General features: G+C 56.1%; 1 protein-coding gene across 1 annotated transcript; it reads right to left on the bottom strand.

The window, feature by feature from the left end:
* Positions 1-471: 471 nt before the first annotated feature.
* Positions 472-2277, bottom strand: klhl34 (kelch-like family member 34; the record flags this gene model as incomplete). Its single annotated transcript, XM_084326071.1, has 1 exon — positions 472-2277. The coding sequence occupies one exon, from the start codon at positions 2275-2277 to the stop codon at positions 472-474; it is 1806 nt and encodes a 601-aa protein (XP_084182197.1).
* Positions 2278-2559: the final 282 nt, after the last annotated feature.

The raw sequence follows: 2559 nt of genomic DNA, 5'->3' as shown, positions 1-2559 counted from the left end.
CCCCCCCCACCCCTACATCCTTCCATTTATGTCATTAAGACGTCTTCAATCATTCATCAGCCTGTAAATAAATAAGTTATCCTTTCTCGCCAAAGAATCTGGGAATGTTACACTTTGCTTTCATCTACACGACTTTCATGAAATATTCAGCTTAGTTTTGCTGGGGCTTTTATTGTGAAAGTGTACCCCCCCACCCCCTTCCCCCCCACCACCCACCTCCCATCCCATGTATCCTTGCCTCGCTCCCAATTTCCCTTATCCCCTCGTCTCTCTCTCTCTCTCTCTCTCTCTCTCCCACTCCCTCTCTCATAACCTGCTCTGTGATATCCAACCCTTCCCCCCCTGAACACTTTGATCACATCCTCCAGCTGTCTGCACTTTAATCCCCGTCCTGTGATGTCGACCAGTGTTCATGTCAGTCTCGCTCTGTCTCTGCTCGGTGTGACGCGCGTGGGTGTTTCTTTGTTTGTTTTAGCCGGGCAGGGGCAGCAGGGCGCACTCGGTCCCGGTGAGCGGCCTGGGCAGCTGACAGATCTCCCTCCAGCGGTCGCGCTCTGTGTCGTACTCCAACACGCTCCTCACCGTCGCCTCCTGCCCGGCGCTCCACCTCCTGCCCCCGAACAGCAGCAGGGTGCCGGATGGCGCGCTCGCCAGGCCATAGCCGCAGGACCCGTTGAGAAGGGGCCGGAGGCGGGTCCAGTGGTCGCCCCGCGGGTCGTAGCGCTCGATGTCGCAGAAGGGCTCGTACATCCCTAATAAGGCGTAGATGTGGCCGTTGACCGCTGCCATGCGGTGGCCGGATCTGGCGATAGACATGGGGGCTCTCTTCTCCCAGGCCGTGCCTCTCACACTGAGGTCCAAGAAGATGACCTCTCGGCTGCTCTCCCGCTGGTTACCACCCTGGACGGCACCGTGGTTACCGCCCTGGTTGCCCGGGGTACCGCCTGACACATACACTCCATGTCCTAGTGCAGCGGAAGCGTGACCGTAGAGGGGGCGGGGCATGGCGGTTCCTCTCCTCCACTTCCCTGCATCCATGTCATAAAACTCAACAGAGGCCATGGAGGTGTGTGCCTTTGTGTCTGGGTGTGTATACTGCCCCCCTACGGCGTATAGAATGTCTTCCACTATGCAGCAGGTGAACTGGGCTCTTCTCTCCATCATGGACTCTACCTCTTCCCAGCATTCAAAACGAGGATCGTAACGCCACACCTGATTGGATGTTACCATGGTGGCGGATTTCCCTCCTTCCTCTTCCATGCCAACCACCTCCTCTCCTCCAATAACAAATAGGAACCCTCCCACTGAGCAAACGCAGTGGTTCTTCAGTCGCAGTGGGAGACCAGAGCTTAGTGATGACAACACCCTGCTTCTGAGGTTGAAGGTCAGCACCTGTTGTTCTGGACAATCCGGACTGGCCCCTCCGCCCACTAGCAGCACATGATTGGGTGATGCTCGGACAGAGGATTGTCTGCTCTGTCTGATTGGTTGAGCTGATCCTAGCCTGTGATACTCCAGCGCTCTAGTCACCTGACTTCTCACTAGAGGTGTGCCCATTGCTCTGTGGGAGTGGCTCAGATTTGTGAGGTCATGAGAAGGGACCAATCCAAAGCGCAGGCGGCTCAGCAGCAGGTTGGATTTCAGTAGTGGGAGGGGCCCGTTCACATCTAACCATTCCAGAATCAGTCTCACTAGTTCCAACTCCTTTACGCCAGGTACCTCCTCAGCCTCCAGCACGGCTGTCAGCGATTGGATGTTCAGCTCGAGAAGCCCCTTCCTGTCCTCTCGTAGCAACGCCTCCATTTCCACGGCGATGGTGTGGTTTGCGGATGCGAGTGCATCTTGGAGAGCGTGACACTCTGCCAGGTTAGCGTAGCAGCAGCAGGTGTCGACGCACAATCCATCGATGATGAACTGCTCGCATATTGACACGGCTGCCTCCACCTGCAGATACCTGGCTGCCTCCAAGATGAGAGGCAGTTTAGAAGGTGATAGGCTGAGCCAGCCAGAATACAGGAAGTCCAGGATGACCTCTAACCCCTCAGGCGTCACCGCCGGGAGGCTAACGGAGGCCGCCAGCCTCTCCGCTGTGGTGTCTCCAAACAGAGCCCAGAAATACTGGCTGGAACCGGCCAACAGGGCGCGGTGACACGGGAAGGACACGCCTCCGGTCTCCAGGACAACGTCGCACATCCTCCTATCAGAGCGCAGGCGTTGGAATCCGGAGAGCAGCGTTCCCCTCTGTTTGGAGCTGTAGAGGAGGGAGTAACTCTCCATCCGAAGGAAAGGACAGAAAGAAGGAAAGGAAGGAAAACAGAAAAAAGGAAACGAGGCAAGGGAGAAAGCGTCTTAGAGGGGGGGGGGGAGAGAGAGAGAGACAGAGAGAGAGAGAGAGACAGAGAATCAGGGAGTTGATGAGACATGGAAGAAGAGTGGGAGAGAAAAAGCCATGAGAGAGAGAGAGAGAAGGAAAGACAAAATGAGGTGAGAGTTAGTGGATAAGTACAACTTGAATGAAACAAATGAAGCAGCGGGGGAGAGGGGGAGAGAGGGGGAGAG

Source organism: Notolepis coatsorum (assembly GCF_963971535.1).
Source record: "Notolepis coatsorum genome assembly, chromosome: 12".
In the NCBI taxonomy this organism is placed as follows: domain Eukaryota; kingdom Metazoa; phylum Chordata; class Actinopteri; order Aulopiformes; family Paralepididae; genus Notolepis; species Notolepis coatsorum.
The sequence above is the reverse complement of the archived record's forward strand: the minus strand, read 5'-3'. Positions and strand labels throughout refer to the sequence as shown.